Raw genomic sequence first — 14,343 nt, 5'->3', positions numbered from 1 at the left:
GGAAAATAATGCGCATTTTTACATGTAGATATCGTCGATGTCGATAATATTTTCTTTGCCAATTTGAAGGGTGGATTTGACTCCATGGAAAAGCAAAAGGTAGTTGAACATTTGCATACGGTTACATTTAAACTGATAAAAATTCATGATATATTTTGAAAATAAATTAACTTCAGAGCCCCAGTTTGCATAAGTTTCGCCATTCTCACATCGATGCACCAGAGGTCAGCGGTGGCCATGAAAGTCACAGCCAGGAGCAGAGTTTTACAAGTTTTCTGGAAAGCCATACTGTGAAACGGCGTAGTGCTATCAGCTTATGTATGTCGCGAATATGCAAAACATTCACGTGCCTATCCCGCTTCCGCCCTCCTCAGATGCACGTGTTGAGAGCGACAGTCGCGGCTTAGTGAGAAGTAGGCCTTTCGTCAGACGTGCACGTGATGACAGTGCACCCATGCGGCGGCTCTGAGGTAGGTCACTTTAGTTAATGCTTTAGGGTCCCGTGGCGCACCGGGGAAATTAAATTTGGGAACTATGGACTGAAAAAGAGGCATACATTTTTTAACATATGCGCATAAAGGGCTGATAGTTGTGGAAATAAGCATTAGCAACACCTTTTTACTGTTCACATACTTTCACGAATCATTTTATGTTTTGTTTATTTTGGAAATTGGAGGCGACTTTACCGGTATTCATCTTTCTTTTTACATTAGAAATTAAACGGGGCATTTGGGAATGATCATGTTTTAAACCAGGTTTTAACGATCATGGTAGACCAAAGACTTGAATCATTGTTTTGGACACATCTGATGTTTGCAACTTTGAGTCGTCAGCTTTGGCCTGGCTTGGCGTAAAAATATAATAACCAATCGAAATGATGTATCCCTGACAAAACTGTTTTATACATATAGTATACATAAACCTACATAAGTTTGTTTTTACCGTCAATAAAAGGAGAAAACTTAATTGCATTTTGTTGTAGGTACCTTCAGTTGAATTTATGCAACACATAGGTATTATGCAATTAAAAGGGTTAATATGATTTCAGGTATTTGAACGTTGTGCTGAGCATTGTTAATAATAATAATAATAATCTTGGAAGCGCATGCAAAATATCTGTGAGTGATTTGATTCAAAATATTGTATTTTGCCTCATGTGTGTGACATACGTCTCTCTTGTTTTATTGTGATCTTGTACCACTGAAGAAGGGCCACGCCCGAATACATATTGGTTCATTTTTTCTATTTCTGATAGAAATGAGCAACAGGTTATTCTTCATCCTTCTAATAAAAGGGTTAAGTCAAAAGATCGGAATCAAACAGGTCTATAATGTGCATACCTACCTAACTCTAATCTCTAGTCATGAACTCGGTTCATTTTGTTTTCCAGCCTAAAATAGGTATCTTGCGAGTTGCGACCCCAATTTGTTGGACGTTGCTTTTGTTCATTTGACAAATTAAAATTTGATTGAAGTGAAAAAAATTGATTGTTGATAAAATTGGATTACTCTCGCCAAAAGTCAGTATAGGTTAGGTACCTACCTACCTACCATGGAGGAGAGTATTCTCTCCTCCATGTACCTACCTATCACGTGAACATGTTACCATCGCACTTCGCAGCCAAACACTGCCTTTTGCTGAAAATATCACTATTTTTGGCTAAAGCAGCATCGCGTCTAGTCTAGCGCGCTATTTGAATGCCTACGTCACGACACGAGTGGCGTGGTGGCGCTCGACAGCTACTGTTTAGTGTTTAGACCCCATGACGGGTGCAAACGGTCTCAGAGAGAGAGAGAGAGAGAGAGAGAGAGAGAGAGAGAGAGAGAGAGAGAGAGAGAGAGAGAGAGAGAGAGAGAGAGAGAGAGAGAGAGAGAGAGAGAGAGAGAGAGAGAGAGAGAGAGAGAGAGAGAGAGAGAGAGAGAGAGGAGAGAGAGAGAGAGAGAGAGAGAGAGGAGAGAGAGAGAGAGAGAGAGAGAGAGAGAGAGAGAGAGAGAGAGAGAGAGAGAGAGAGAGAGAGAGAGAGAGAGAGAGAGGAGAGAGAGAGAGAGAGAGAGAGAGAGAGAGAGAGAGAGAGAGAGAGAGAGAGAGAGAGAGAGAGAGAGAGAGAGAGAGAGAGAGAGAGAGAGAGAGAGAGAGAGAGAGAGAGAGAGAGAGAGAGAGAGGAGAGAGAGAGAGAGAGAGAGAGAGAGAGAGAGAGAGAGAGATGTGGAGTAGGTACATACATAGAGTGCAGTGAGACCCAAACGATCCCTGCCCCAACTGCACAGGCCGTGACCCGTCCATCAACGGTCCGTGATCACGTCCGTGATCTGGACAGTGACCCATCCGTGATCCAGCCGTGATCCTGTCCGTGACCCATCCGTAGGTCATTCGTGATCCGTAATAACTGGTCCTTGAACCCGTCCGTGATTCGTCCGTAATCTGCCCGTGACCCGTCCGTAATCTGCCCGTGACCCGTCCGTGATCCCGTCCGTGATACGGTGATTCCGTCCGTTACCCGTTCGTTACCCATCCGTAAACCGTCCGTGACCCATCCGTGACCCGACTTGTGACGTACTTTGTCGCATATGCGCTTTTGCGTACGAGCATTTACGCACGTACTTTTGTCCCACCTACGTTTGCGATGCGTACTTTTACCGCTGTTACCTATTTTGTCTGCGAATCGTTTTATGTCGCTTTTCAATACATTTGCGTCCTCTTTAGTACATGAAGGAGAGAGGAGAAGCTAGACTAACAAGAACTGCCCCTAGATGTCGCATGGCATCAGAATACCGCCCACTTATCAGTTTCCAAAAACGACGCAGTAGAGACAATTTCTCTCCGGAAAGATTCCAGTGGGAAAGATAAACAATCTCATTAGTGGGCTAGCACAGTGTTTTTATATACCTTGGCTAGCACGGTTTCGTGGGAATTTGATATCTCGTAGTTTCAGGTGGTTTCAGGTTGGGAGCGGTTACGGTGATATTTCTAACGTATACAGCCTTGCTTCAAACTAACTTCTAATTATCGAAGGTGGTCCGTACTCCGTGGGTATTTTTGCCGGATTCTGCATCAGTAGAAAGCTGAAAAGCAATTCACATAACGTTTCCAGGAATCTTGATCAAGCCATCTAAATTTTGGGTTTAGCTTACTTTCTGATCTGTCGGTAAATCAATATCGACATTATCGATGGACAACCAAGGTAAGCTCCTTAAAATTGAAATGAGTGAATAAGGGAGAATGCCGCTTTCTTTTTTTTTTACTCATTTCAATTTGGGGTTATCACAATCAGATGTTGATATATTTCTATGTTAAATGGGTCGGAAACACGGAGGTCCCCAAGCGTTTTCGTTTTAATTATATGAATCCAATTAGTATCACAACATGCTATAATCCAACTATCTAACATTCCCTGCCAGTAAAATGCAACAGCTTACCATTTAAAGCTGGCAAAATTGACCCCAAAACACCACATTCCTCACCCCTCGCAACCGACGCTGACGCCATGCTGGTTACGGCGGATGAGCACAATCTGTTTTTATAAACAATCAAGGCTGCAAAAATATCAGATGCGTTTCGCGTGCATAATTTTTTATCGCAGCCAGAAATGACAAACAATACCAAGGTTCTCATATTGTTATGTCTAAAGCGCAGACAACTTTCAACTTGAGAAAAGCGATTATTACTCGATGAAATTCAAAGAGATGTCACCTAACCCAACCTTATCGAGCCTTACCTAACCTAACCTAACCTAACTTAACCTAACCTACTGATTTTTGCCTACAGAGCTTAAATAAACCTAACCTAACCTACTGATTTTTGCCTACCAGGCATAAAGAAACCTAACCTAACCTAACCTAACCTAACCTACTGATTCTTGCCTACCAGGCATAAAGAAACCTAACCTAACCTAACCTAACCTAACCTAACCTACTGATTCTTGCCTACTGGGAATCCTAACCTAACCTAACCTAACCTAACCTAACCTAACCTAACCTAACCTACTGATTTTTGCCTACCGGTTAAGGAAATAGTTACTGGCAGGAATAGATTGCAGGCAATAGTAAATCAAATATTTTCAGGTTAAGTGGTCATGCATCAGGCTTCAGGCCTTCGGCCTGAAGCCAGATACATAACCATTTAACCTAAAAATATTTGATTTACTATTGCCTGTAATCTCTCCTAAGGCATTGCCTTCGGCACTGCACTGCTTCGCCACGAGTTGGCCACAGACGAAAACATGTACAGTACGGGCGAAGAAATGTTGGACGAAAAATGAAAATATGTAGAGACAAAAAAATGCACGGACCAAAAAACGAAAATAAAGAAAATGCACGAACGAAAATAATTACGAACGAAACATTTCTGAAGACTTTTTCAGAAAAGTCGCTATCATTCGTCGACAGATCTGGCGCATCTCGTGAGGCGCTTTACCGAAAAAGAAAATTACCGAATTCTCTTCTATTGAAACAGAACCGAAATTCCAAAATTATTTGTGTATATCTATCACTTTTTCATAAAAAATAGTACCCCCCCCCCCCCCACCCAAAACCCCGGTTTCCCACAGTCCCCCTAGTGTGTTGGGTTTTATGAAGATACTACATTTCTGCGTAATGGTATTGAACGACAATTGACATGTTGACAACAGACCGTCGTGCGGCTCCACCGAGATCGTGGTAAGAATACGATTAGTTAGCTTTTGGTCTTAAAATTATCGATCAGATAACTGGAAACCACATTATTCTTACTAAACATGAGTTTCTCTATAGAATGATGTCTATATTATAGGGATTAACTAATTTTTGAAGCGGGGACCTCCATGTGTACCGCCGTTAAATGAAATGAGTCACTCAAGCAAGGTAGGTAGCATTCCAGTCATAATTTTTGTCATTTTTCAATCTCAATCTGATTGATGTAGGTTGCATTGCAGGATTTTCAGTACCTCTGAATCAGTCATGAGCAGTGAGCTTCACAAGTACACTGAAGCTGTTTGTAGTCATAAAGGTTGAAGTTCCTTGTGCTACAATTGTTATTGGGTTGCAACTTCAACTTGTGAGCAGTTTATGCCCTATAAGTTATAACCTCAGCCTTCAAGCCTTCAAGTAGGTACCTACCCAAAGTAGCATTAAGCTAGATACATCCTTCATGCCTGTTCTACCTTACCAAGTGCAAACTGGATGCTTTCTTGTTTCACAGGCGAGGTGCACAAGCTGCAGCTCCACCTGTCTCTGCTGCGGGAGGAGTATGTCAGGCTGCAGCGAGACCTGGCAGACGTCAGCCGCAAGTATGCCATCCTGTCTGCGGAGAGTGGTGCTCAGGGCGGTGAGCCCGGCGGCTACGTGGCCTCCCTGGTGGCCACAGTGGCTGACCTGTTCCGCTCCAAACAGTTCAGGTGAGGAGAGGTGGGGGCTGGTGTGTGGGTAAGAGGGAGTGGTGAGTGGTGACTGGATAAACAAGGTGCATAGGGACCTATTCTCTTCCAAGTTTTAATGACTCAAATATTTTGCTTTTGTTGTTCCAGAAGATTTAATCCTTTGACATAAATTTTGATCTCACCTGATGTTGGCCCGTGACCTAGTGGATAAGGCGTCTGTCTCCTAACTCGGTAGCAGCAAGTTCGTGGCCGGGAAGCTCCACGTCGTTTGACCCGCGTTCCTATATTAAGCCAGCTGGCAACTGGCGAGAGAGGGCCACGCTAGACCCGGGAGGACCGTGCCGCCATCTACCTGCGGCACGTTAAACTTTCGATCCAAATAATCAACGGTGAACCGGGCGCGAGCAAGGCACCAGTGGGTCCGTGGTGTCATTCGCAACAAGCACTGCTTAGCGGGGCACCGTGGTCCATAGCCACCCATTCATCCATTCGCACAAAATTTCTAAAAAGAAAGAAAGTTGGTAGTGTTCCTCGTACGTGTGTACGTACGTGTTGGTAGTGTTCCTCGTACCTCTGCTTGAGGCTACCGCCATCGTCTCTGCCCAAAGTGACGGTGATGGTCACTTTCTAGTTTCTACCCCCATTGACCATCCCCTCTATTCTCAGTGACCCCTCCCCTCTGCTCCCAGTGACCGTTCCCGGCTCCCTTCTGCCTGCAGTGACCCGTCAGTGACCCCTCCCAGTTCCCTCTGCCCGCAGTGACCTGTCAGTTACCCCTCCCCTCTGCCCACAGTGACCTGTCAGTGACCCCTCCCCTCTGCCCACAGTGACCTGTCAGTGACCCCTCCCCTCTGCCCACAGTGACCTGTCAGTGACCCCTCCTCTCTGCCCCCCAGTGACCTGTCAGTGACCCTCCCCTGTACCTGCAGTGACCCCTCCCCTGTACCTGCAGTGACCCCTCCCTCTGCCCGAAGTGACCTCCCGGGTCCCCTCTGCCCACAGTGACCTGTCAGTGAAGGTCGGTGACCAGGTGTTCCAGGGACACAAGTTCGTATTCGTCGCCCGTGGCAGCCACTGGGGCGTCAAGTCGGTGGCCGACGTCGTCCAGCTCGGTAAGTCGGCGGTGGGTTTGGTGCCTAGCTGGTGTGTGTCACGCGTGTGTGTGTGCACTGTGCGTGCGTGTGTGCGGGGGGGGGGGGGGAGAGGGGAGGGATCGTCAAGTCGGTGGCCGACGTCGTTCAGCTCGGTACGTAGGGGTGGGTTTGGTCTTGGTGCCTAGCTACAGTGTGTCACGTGTGTGTGTGGTGGTTGGGGAGGGGGAGAGGGGAGGGATCGTCAAGTCGGTGACCGACGTCCAGCTCGGTACGTGGGCTTTCTGTTTGTGACCACCGTTAAATATTCTCGTTTTCCTCCATTTGATAGCTCTGTCATTTTGATCCCTTAAAGATCATTTCACACAACAAAAGCCTCAACACCATAGTGTGCTTTGGCAACACATCAGGATTTAACCTGTACGGGTGCAGCAAATATAATCGAGTAACTTTTTTTTTGCCGTCTGTGACGCCGCATGTACCGTTGGAGTTACGAAGCCTTTTCTTTTTACAGCCTGATATTGAATGCTTGACACCACTACATTTTACCGGGAGCACCTGATTTGGTGATGCGTGCTGGCATCTAGGCCGTTCACCAGCAATGGGCCAAACAGGAAAAATTAGACGTGACGCCCGAAAACCAGAACTTCGCTCGTTTGGCGTGTCTGAATCATCGGCTGTCGCGTGTGTAATTGTGTACGTTCTGGCCTCGACCGAATCGACCGAAAAGGCGGCAATCTTTGTGGAAACTATGCGTTTGAAGAATCGAAATGAAAAACTGTTTAAAATAGCCAAAATAGGATGCTGATTTTCTCAATCAATCATTTAGACATCACTAAAAACTGCAAATATGCCTAGTGGTATCTTAAGCCATAAATACGTTTTTTTTTTGCTTAAGATGAATAGTATCCGAGAAAAGCGCACGTGAAATATCTGCAAATGACTTAAACTTGTCATGAAAACGTAGGTAGTGGCTGTGTGGGTGATTTAGACTATCCGTCGAACAATGATCCGTCATTCTGTGTTGTTATTTCGACATGAAGGCGAGTCGACATTTGCAAAGAGTAAAGATCTCCCTGACCTCCCCCACTACCCACAGACTGGTCAGACACCCCTGACCTCCCCTGTTTGTGCTGTTACCCCTAGTCTGGTCGGACACCGTGACCTCCCCACGATTACGTGACAAAAGATCGTAAGACAAAAGATCGTATGGAAAAAGATCGTAGGAAAATGATCGTACGATAAAGATCGTATGTTGTAAAAGATCGTACGACAAAAAATCGTAAGCAAAAGATCGTAAAGCAATTGATCGTATGAAAAACATCGTAGGAAAATGATCGTAAGATGAAGATCGTATGTCGCAAAAAATCGTACGACTAAATATCGTACGCAAAGGATCGTAAAGCAAAGGATCGTATGAAAAAGATCGTTTGAAAATGATCGTAAGATAAATATCGTATGTCGCAAAAGATCGTACGACCTAAGATCGTAAAGCAATGTATCGTATGAAAAAAGATCGTAGGAAAATGATCGTAAGAAAAAGATCGTATGTTGTAAAAGATCGTACGACAAAAGATCGTAACGTTAAGTTTGTAAAGTAAATAATCGTATAGAATAGTGTTAGAGGTAAATGATTGTAGCAAAAAGCCCGTTAGCCGCACGATATTCTACGAAAAACCGTCACGTGCGCCTGTGCTGCTGTGACCTGTGGGGTGGCCCTCTTGGGGTGCTCAAGTCTTATTGGGCGGGTGCTCAATCCAGCATTTGGGGTGCTGAAGCACCCCGAATGACATACAAATTCACCCATGCTTAGATTACCTTATATAAAAATATGAGATATAAAACTACGAATATTTATGACGTCGTGTTATCCACCAACTTCGAAAATGTTCATGTCCACAATTGTATGCAGAAATTCACAATTATGAGTGTGACTACCATGGGCTTCGATGTCCCTCACGGCTGGGTGTGCCCCCTATGCCAAAGAGGGCCCTCACGTTTCACTTGTTACCAATAATATCGTACCTACTATTTTTTTAGGGGACTATTCATAATACATCGAAGGCATCGATAAATCAAGAACAATCCTGCAGAGTTTGTTTCAAGATTTGCATTATGCAATCGCGGTTGCGGAATATCGACAACATTTTAGGAGTAAAAGGTGGTGCCGCAAGCTTTTGCTTTCCAGCCCCCACCCCCTCCCCTACCGGGCGTCGCAAGTGGAATTGCGAGGGACACCACAGGGGCCGTATTCACGTCGATCATTTTCATAAGAATTTTCTTAAGTTTGACCTACTTCTTACGTATATTTTTTTATTCACGTGAACTCCGTCGATAAAAACTTAAAAAGTGTTGTTTACGTGAATACCAAATTATACTTACAAAAGAAAATCGACTTACGAAGTCGACGTGAATACGGCCCCAGGTCTACCAGAGGCACCACAGGCCTAGCAAGGGCACCACCAGCCTCGCAGGGACACATTGGGCCTGTCAGGTGCACCATGTGCCAGAGGGGGCACTTAAGGCTTGTCACGGGCACCACAGTCCTGTCAGAGCCCAACTGCAACAGCGGCCTAGAAGGGGCACCACAGGCCTGCCAGGGGCACCACCACAGGCCTGTAACAGAGGCACCACCGGCCTCGCAAGGGCACAATGGGCCTGTCAGGGACACCACCAGCCTCTCGTTGGCACTTAAAGCTTGTCAGGAACACTACATGCCTGCCAGGACCCATGTGCAAAAAAAAAACCTGAAAATAGGGCAGCACCTAAATGAAGTGGTCGAAACCAAAATTCGAGATCCGTTGAGTTTTTTTTTATTTTGGGTATAGGTAGGGGCACCATTTCGATTCATGACCCTCCCTCGAAGTTTTCCTGGATCCGCCCCTGTACATGCGTGCGTGTGCACCTGGGGGCTTTGGGGTGCCCCTTTGGGGGTGCAGAAGCATTATTAGGGATGCAAAAATGATATACACATCCACACCCATGTGCTAGAGCTTCAAAGAAAGGAACAGGACAGCTGAGTCCTTTCTGTCAATACGGAAATTTAAGCATCAGCTATTAGCCATCTAAGCTCTGAAATAACATCAATGGTCTAGTTTACGACGCCACTAACTACGCGAACGTAGAAATTAATAAGCTTAGTATGCGGTGCAGTTTGGCTGCTCCATGTGAATACCATATTTTGGCTGTACGATCTTTATCTCATACGATCATTTGGCGTACGATCATTTACCTCGACGATCTTTTGCGAATACGATCTTTCGTCCATACGAACATTATACTGTACGATCTTTATCCCATACGATCTTTGGCATACGATCATTTTCCTTGACGATTTTTTGCGAATACTTTCTTTTGTCCATACGAACATTATGTTCATACGATCTTTATCCATTACGAATTTTTGGCATACGATAATTTTCCTTGACGATCTTTAGCGAATACGATCTTTTGTCCATACGAGCATTATGTCGTACGATCTTTATCCATTACGATCTTTTGCATACGATCAACTTCCTACGAGCTTCTGCCATACGATCTTCTGCTTTACGATCTTTTGTCCGGTTACCCCTCCCCACTACCCCTAGTCTGGTCGGACACCCTGACCTCCTCTTCTACCCACAGACTGGTGGGACATTAGTTACGAGATCGGAACCTGACCTCTTCTTCTACCCACATACTGATCTGACCCTGCTCCCCCACTACCCACACACTGGTCAGACACCCCTGACCTCCCCTGTTACCCCCACTCCCCAGACTGGACGGACATCAATTACGAGGTGGGGATGGAGGTGCTGCAGTGGATCTACACGGACCAGGCGGCGCTGGCGCAGGGAGACGACTTTGTGCTGGATGTGATGCGCACCGCCGACCGGTTCAAACTGGATCAACTGAAAACCAAGTACGTTCTGAGCTAGTGCGGGGACGGTGTTGATGGGTTGTCGCCGTGGATTAGTTGTGTATGGATTTGGTGTGTTTAACTGGCGAAAATGGTGATGATTTAACCCGCGCCCTGCTGGGGGGGGGGGTGTTTGAACACCCCCTTGTGGTTTTTCGCGAATATCTCAAAAACGGCGGCGCGGAGCGCCGCCGTTTTTGGTACACCTTATCATACATCAATTCTACACATGTTGTGAAAATTTTAGGCCAAGGTCATTCAAGGTCAGGTCACCAGGTCACTTGAAGTTACCTCACCTCATAAAAACTTTCAATGTCTGCCATAGCTACACCGAGTGACCGATCGCTTTGAAACTTTCAGCGATTGATAAGGATAACAGTATCTATAAAATGTTTATCTCGGAATTTTGATATCGGTGACCTAAGGTCAGGTCAATTTTGCGACCTCTCCATTATAAGTCAATGGGAGAAAATTGAAATGCGCCTCTTTTGGACGAAAGACATTATAAACACTCCCAAACACTGAATTACAAGTGGTTTAGACACACTGAACATGAAAATGGTGTCCGTGACCCCTATTTATGCCCCGGAGGTCATCTCAGGTCACGAATGGTGTCTAACAGTTTTTCGCAAATAACTTTTGATAGAGGCATGCTAGAGCGGTGAAAACGCCTTAGATGTGCTCAGCTCGACGATACGGATCGACTGATATGCAACATGACCCTTTCCGGTCAGGTCATGACCTTGACCTGAGGTCAAATTTTCAAGTTGACCTTTCAAGGTCAAGTTATAGTTCATTCGATGCGTCTTGACAAGAGGAACACGATGCCGGTAAAAGTAAGCTCGTACAAGGCTTGGGTCAAAAGTTATTGCAGAAAAACTGTTTCCGAAAAAAATCGGCTATTTTTGCAGTTTTTGCCCCCTGCAGGCAAAACCGTTGACGTTAGGTCAAATCTGAGAAAACTACTCAGAAAGGGCGTTAATAGGGCTATCAAATGCGCTTTTCCGCGGCGCTGTAACTTTATTGGTTCCCGAGTTATGCGTTGGCTTCTTGGAAATTGTCGACATTCGACCTGAAAATCTGCGAAATTTTGCCTTCAATGACCTCTAGTGACCTGACCTTTGACCTGACCAAAAAAGTGACCGAAGTGATTTCGTCATTATTTTTGGCGCTCTTTCGAACGCCGCCTTCCGCGTATCGCTATGTGGCCCAGGAGCCGAGTTAGAAGGGGGGGGGGTGTTCAAACACCCCCCCCCCCCCCCAGCAGGGCGTGGAAATCCAGGACCCCAGCCGGGCGCGGGTTAATTTGAGTGTGTATATCTTATTTCTTTTCTCACTTTTCTGCATCGGCTATAGCACATGTTTTACACCCTGTTTACCTTTCTTGGAATACGATGTCTAAAACGTTAAATGCAAACTGATTAGAACGCTCAATTTACTTTACACTTCTGCCATCGGAACCCTCGCCTCACTAAAGCTTCGTTCGTCTGCCGCCAGGTGCGAGAACGCTCTCATGTCTTCGGTCAGCGTGAAGAACTGCATCAAATTCTACACGACGGCGGACGACATCGGCGCCGGAACGCTGAAGGACTACTGCTCGCGGCTCATCTCCACGCACTGGGTCAGTGATAGTTTGGGGACTGTACTATTAGTGGGGCGATACTGGCAGCTGAAGGACTACTGCTCGCGGCTCATCTCCATACATTGGGTCTGTGAGATATCCAGTATCCACACATTGGTTCAGTGGGGGTCTGAGGGCAGTACATACTTTAGAAAGCCCGGTACTGCTCGCGGCTCATCTGCACACATTGGGTCAGTGGGGGTCTGAGGGCTGTGCTTTCAGCGGGGCCGGGGTGGGGTGCGGGGCTCTGGGCTCTGAGGGCTGTGCTATCAGCGGGGCCGGGTAGGGGTGCGGGGCTTTGAGGAGGGAAACTAGTCTCATAAACTTAATATAGCATCTAATGTAACACATAGTATACCTTTATGTCGTGTCACTGCACATGGACTACGTTGGCCAGTGGCCACTAGTTGCACGTCCAGGTGTTCAGGGAAAAGGTCGAGGCCTTGTCCCGTGTCCGCTGCTTGGCGTCAACAGCGGTCGGCCGATCATCGTCCGACCTTATCAATATTATTAGAAGTAAGGGGTTCCAAATGATTTCCGTTCGTCTACTTGTCTTTCCCTCACCACTTCTCCGTTTCCCGGTATTATAGTCTGCCAAGTGCCAACTGCCTATCTCCGTCTCCCTCTCCATCTCACGGTGTACCTCTGTCACTCCCTTCAATATCCCGTGTCACTCCTGGCGTCACTGTTCCCGGTACGTTTACCGGCTTTGGCAGCCAGACATTGGAGTCTGAACGCCACACGGCATACGGATAGAATTGATAGTGCCAAGAACCGGGGCCGCGTTCTGTTGATTTGAAAATAAGAGATTTTCCATCGAGTTTGTTACCCTCTTAGATTAAGAATGTTCATCGTTACGGAGCTACGATTCACTGTATGACTTCCAATTTCAGTTTCACTGAACGGAGGAGCGGTTTCTGTGTTTTGTTATAGCAAACACCTGCTATATGGCCCGTTGTCAAAATAGCCAGCCAGGCCCGCTGATTTCACCGGCTCCTCAATGAGCCGCCCAGCCGCTGCCCGTTCATTCACACCTGTTTGGATGGTGTCCAGAGCGGTTCTAGCGGCGGACAATGGAATCTCATCATCTGTCGGCATTAATCGGACCGAATGATCCCTGTCGTAGCCACCTGTGCCGCTACATCACGGTAATCCGGCTACATAACTGACAAAGCTCGTCAGACTCACTCAGCTACGGCGTAACGTCAGTTTGACGGCGGCAGTTTGGCTCACTGTTATGTACTAACGAACTACAATCACTCGGCTGTTGTTTCCCACTACAACATTTCAGCCATAACCCAGTGCCAATTCGCATAGCCTAGCAAATCGCATGCCAATCCTCCTTTGTTTGGAACTGGGCGGCGAAGGGTGGGTCGGTGTGGGGTGTGAGAGGAGGGGATGGGTTTGCGGTTAGTGACAGGGAGGGAAAGAGAGCGGGTGAGGGGATGTTACATCACAGAGAGCGGTGCTAATTTTACTCCCACCGTGTCACTGCGCCTCCCGGACTCCGAGGTGAATCAGAGACCCTTGGCGGCTGTGATGTCCCCTCTGCCCCGCCGGGCGGTCCAAACCGACTCTGTCGGTATGTTTGGGAGAGTGAGAGCTATATCAGACGCTCGGGAGTTATGGGGTGTGCCTGACGTGGCGACGGCCAAGAGGGGTGGGGTGGGGTGGGCAGTGATTGACTCCGGCGGCTGAGGGGCTTGGAGGTCCCGAGAGGTGAACGGTTTGGAGATTGGATATTAAAATTATTTGATTTTAGCTTGCATAGTTTAAAAGACTCAGTTGGGAATAAACACATCACTCAGCACAGAAAAGGGTCGCGGAAGACCGTCGATCTTCTCTAACATCTCTAAGAAACCATTTTCCAACCATTTTCAACCATTTTTATGGCATAGCTGCTATGCCATAAAGGCTATGCTTGCACTTACATTTGCTAGCAGAAATGCTCCACTGGCGTTACCTGGTGACCAATGTTGTCACATTATATCACCATGAACCGCAATCCATAACATTTTACCCTTCTGTCGGTCCGCAGAACGACTTCACCAGCGAGGACTTTGCGCACATGAAGGCGCCGCTGGTGTACGAGATGTTCAAGTCGAAGACCCGCTACCCGCTGCACGCTGCCATCCGACTGCTCCGGGAGGACGTGGTCTTCCTGTTTTTGATCGAGTTCAACGCACAGGTGGGTCCCCGGACCGACGAACGGCTCGGGGGGGGGGGGGAAGAAGGGAGGCTGGGGAGGTAATTGGTAATTATCGGAGGGAAGGAGTGGATAATGCGCTATTGGACGGGCTTCTTCGCTGCAGTGGCACGAGAGTCGCCAACACTGAATTGGGCTACCTTTCGCCGAAGACGGCTTCTTAAGAATAGAATC

The 14,343-nt window shown here is 46.9% G+C and overlaps 1 protein-coding gene across 1 annotated transcript in view; it reads left to right on the top strand.

The window, feature by feature from the left end:
* Nucleotides 1-2,918: 2,918 nt before the first annotated feature.
* The window catches only part of LOC122392957 (rabankyrin-5-like), an 83,964-nt gene continuing 72,539 nt past the window's right edge, over nucleotides 2,919-14,343 (top strand). Inside the window, exons 1-6 of the mRNA XM_043388346.1 lie at nucleotides 2,919-3,181; nucleotides 5,176-5,371; nucleotides 6,356-6,465; nucleotides 10,201-10,345; nucleotides 11,840-11,963; nucleotides 14,002-14,151. Coding sequence (XP_043244281.1) covers nucleotides 3,169-3,181; nucleotides 5,176-5,371; nucleotides 6,356-6,465; nucleotides 10,201-10,345; nucleotides 11,840-11,963; nucleotides 14,002-14,151 — 738 coding nt within the window. The 5' untranslated portion in view covers nucleotides 2,919-3,168. The remainder of the gene's footprint in view (nucleotides 3,182-5,175; nucleotides 5,372-6,355; nucleotides 6,466-10,200; nucleotides 10,346-11,839; nucleotides 11,964-14,001; nucleotides 14,152-14,343) is intronic.

Source organism: Amphibalanus amphitrite, unplaced genomic scaffold (genome assembly GCF_019059575.1).
Source record: "Amphibalanus amphitrite isolate SeventyFive unplaced genomic scaffold, NRLGWU_Aamphi_draft 000509F_arrow, whole genome shotgun sequence".
Classification (NCBI taxonomy): Eukaryota; Metazoa; Arthropoda; class Thecostraca; order Balanomorpha; family Balanidae; genus Amphibalanus; species Amphibalanus amphitrite.
This window is presented reverse-complemented; position numbering and strand designations above follow the sequence as displayed.